A 3488-nucleotide genomic window follows, 5' to 3' on the forward strand; every position below is an offset into this window, starting at 1 on the left:
AAGGCTCCCTGGTTGAACTGAGCAGCGATGGGGCAAAGAAACTTCCCTTGATTGCTCCTGTAAGTAACAAAACATGCAACAGGTTTAGGGAGGCCTGTGAAACCACAAGATCAACTAACAAGTGGAGATTCTTTGACTAGAGTCAAGGCATGATTTACTTTGCAGTGAAAAATCAGTTGTATTCTTAACTGAGGCAGGTTCGCCCAGATCTCTGGTGTCAATGGACAGACTCAAGAGGCCACAATGTTACGGGGTGAAATACAGCTCTGTGTTCAAGGAGACGGTGTAATGGTTTAACCAAAGACACAAGGCTTGACATTCAGCTTGGTCCAACACCTTGATGTAAAATAAATATTGCTAAGCTATGTTTGGAGCGTGTGCACGTATACTGATCATCTAAGATGTGGGGGGAAAATAAAAGTCCTGTGGTGTTTGGGGTTTTTTTCTTCGCATAGACTTTTAAAGTCTCCTTTTTTGAACAGACTTATCTCCTTCAGCCACAATTAGTTACAGCCTGAGGCACTCTGAGATGTTTCTTTAAAGCTCCCCCACCGCACCTATCAATCAAGCAAACAGTCAATTGTCTGCTGTTATTTATTCCTGCGCTTAGCAGAGCTTCCAGTGGGGAAAACCAGCTCAACACTCCGATAACCTGTGACATATCTGGAATAGCAGAATATGGGGATTCCCACTGCCTTGGCCCACTTAACTGCTCCCGGCAGGAATCTGTGTGTAATCCCGGCAGCACGGTGTGAGTTAGAGTCTCTGTGAATAAAGGAAAGGAACGCTCACTATTTTTCATCTGTCACCACTGATTTTGTGCTCTAATCTCAGGTTTAACTATTTAAAATAGACACAAACATGTTGGTATTGCAGGTGTTTGGAAATCGTTGCAAATACAGGTAAATAGCGCGTTCCTTTTACCTCTTCACGTTCATAGTGCTTTCCGATTTCTGAAGGGTACAGAATATGGCTCAGTGACTGTCACCTCACTTCACCTGTTACTAGCATAATGAATTAACCCAAGTGGAAGACAGAGGGGATGATCACAGAAGCATTTGTGCCCTATAGAAACTTGGTGCGAGTCCGAGTCTGTTTTTTAAATACATAGCACTTTCCATGCAAGTTAGTGGGTGAGAGAGAGAAATTCAGAACTTTTCAGGACGTACTAGTATTGCAAAACCATGACCTCTCTGATGAACCCAGACTGTTCACTTTCACTCAACTGTTTCACTTTCCAGCTCCAGTATAAAAATATTTCCTATACGGTTTACAGTTCTGGGGTCTCTACTACAAAATATGTTTCTTTTGCAGGGTTTTTTTAAAACTATGACAAATAAAATAATCTTTCTTTTGAAAGGCTGGCTCAGCAATGATGATTTAGTTTAAATAATTTTTATTCAGTTGGCACAAAACATTTGACTGGAGAACAAGAATTTGAAAAAACAACTTAGCTGTTCTAAGTGTCTTTTCCTTTAGAAGAGCTGTAGTCATGTTTCCTACATAGTTTAGCAAGAAAAAAAAGTTAATTCACTTCAATTTGCTTTCTTACAAACACCAACAGTTTTTAAATAGATACTCAGTTAATTTCAGTCTCAAATATTGGCAAAAATGTCTTTAGCTGTAAGATCTCAGAGATGGGTTCCTTTCTTTCCTGGTAAAAGTCCAGCCCAGTGAGCAGCTCCACATCTCGAACACGTGCAGAATGAGCCTGAACTCTTTCTTCAACCCATTCGGAAAGTGTCTTATTTTCCTGCCAAAACAAATAAGAGTAGTGCTCAAACACAGAAAAGGTGCTCTGCTGTTCGGTGGTGGCGTCAGACAATAACCAGTGTTTGGACTGGTTTGGCAGACTAAAGGCCTGCAGTTGGTAAAACATTTTCAGGTTTTTCTAGACGTCTTTACAGCCTTGCATTTAGGGATCTCGTGTGAACAGGATCAAAGGGGTGTCCCCTCTCCACAGCAACAGAGAAGCAAAATTAAGCCGAAATGGCAAGTGTGACTTTTAACCACAAAGTACAGTTGAGTCGTATTTTAAACATCACACAAGTAAGGAGAGCTTTAGTGACACTAAATTAACTGCAGTGACAGTTAGTTAAATTTATGTCACTGCAAGGCACAATGATAAAGTGCAAAAATATTTGGGGTTTGTGCTAAACTTCAGCAATAGCAGATGTTAATTTCTTAAGTACAAAGACCAACTCATTCAAATTATTTATTTTGCATATTTAGTCAGTTCTCAACTGCCAGAAGGCTCACTGGGCACTGGTGGGCTATCCCCACCACGAAGGAGGAGGCACCCAAGCTGTTTCGAAGCAGCGCAAGCTTGCGCCTGTCAGGAGCTACAAGTCCAAAGTTATAAATTAAATAACCACCGTTGTACTGCTCCATGGGCCAGTGCAAGTCTGTGCAGCTGTACTTGTGTGGGGGGAGACTGTAACACACGCACTGAGCTGAGGAACCTTCTGCAGCTCAGAGTTTACGGAACAGACATTCAGCTGGCTCTACAACACCGATTACACTCGGGTCGTTTGTTTTGTTTGCTACAAAACGTAAGATTTACACCGTTAGTGGTAAGCATCGGTTTTGTTTCATTCTGGTATGAACATCAGCTGCAGAACCATCCAGCTAAATGCCTACTGCCTAATTTCTGATAAAGGGGGAACGAAGTATTCAAGGAATGCTCGCTACACTGAGATGGGAGTAACCTCGGAGAGCTCTGGAGTAAGTAAGCAGCTTTCCATGGAGCTCCCTCATCACCCCTCTGGCTGTGCTGCTGTTCTTGGCCCTTCTCAGGTGGCAGCATTTCCAAGGCCTCCTATCAAACCCTCATTTCTTCGTCTTCCTTGCTTCCTATCAGCTTATTGGTTTCCAGCTACCTCTCCTGGAGCTCCTTGCTCTCCTAGTCATCGCTTTAGCTCTCAACTCACTATCAGCTCATGGGGAATGAATTTATTCACCACTTAGATGTGTAATGATTCTCCAGATGATGGGATTCCACTGGGAATCAGTTCACAAAGCCTGCTGGCGCTCAGGAGCATAGAACTGTACTCACTGCGCAGCTTTCAGTGTTGTCGGGTCGGTGAGGGATGATAAAAGAGGAAACGTCCAAGGAGCCTGAACAGTTCACTGGAGTATAGGACTTGTTCTTGCAGCTAGTCAGAACCACAAAGTAATGGGTTGGGACTGGGATTTCTGTATTGTTTACATGCCTACAAAACAAAGCATTGATGGAGGGATTTATGTAGCCATCAAACATTACTGATGCCATCAGTAATTTGTAGAACTTACCTCAGCATAGATCTTTCACTACTATGTGACTTGTTTTTTAATCGAAATAAATACCTCACAGCCTCACTATCTGTTTGATGAATGGCCAAACACACACGGTTTAGTCCTTTTGCTTCAAGCAGTCCCACTGAAACCAACAGTCAACGCCCTGTTTTGCCAAAGCCAGAGAACTCTACATCTGGAAGGGGCAGGATAGA

At 42.7% G+C, this 3488-nt stretch overlaps 1 protein-coding gene across 1 annotated transcript in view; it reads right to left on the reverse strand.

Annotated features, from left to right (window-relative positions):
- Nucleotides 1–1463: 1463 nt before the first annotated feature.
- ENPP3 (ectonucleotide pyrophosphatase/phosphodiesterase 3) overlaps nucleotides 1464–3488 on the reverse strand; it is a 37698-nt gene continuing 35673 nt past the window's right edge. Inside the window, exons 24-25 of the mRNA XM_010130966.1 lie at nucleotides 3056–3212; nucleotides 1464–1753 (exon numbers count right to left, since the gene is read on the reverse strand). Coding sequence (XP_010129268.1) covers nucleotides 1580–1753; nucleotides 3056–3212 — 331 coding nt within the window. The 3' untranslated portion in view covers nucleotides 1464–1579. The remainder of the gene's footprint in view (nucleotides 1754–3055; nucleotides 3213–3488) is intronic.

Source organism: Buceros rhinoceros, unplaced genomic scaffold (assembly GCF_000710305.1).
Source record: "Buceros rhinoceros silvestris isolate BGI_N320 unplaced genomic scaffold, ASM71030v1 scaffold4072, whole genome shotgun sequence".
Lineage (NCBI taxonomy): Eukaryota > Metazoa > Chordata > Aves > Bucerotiformes > Bucerotidae > Buceros > Buceros rhinoceros.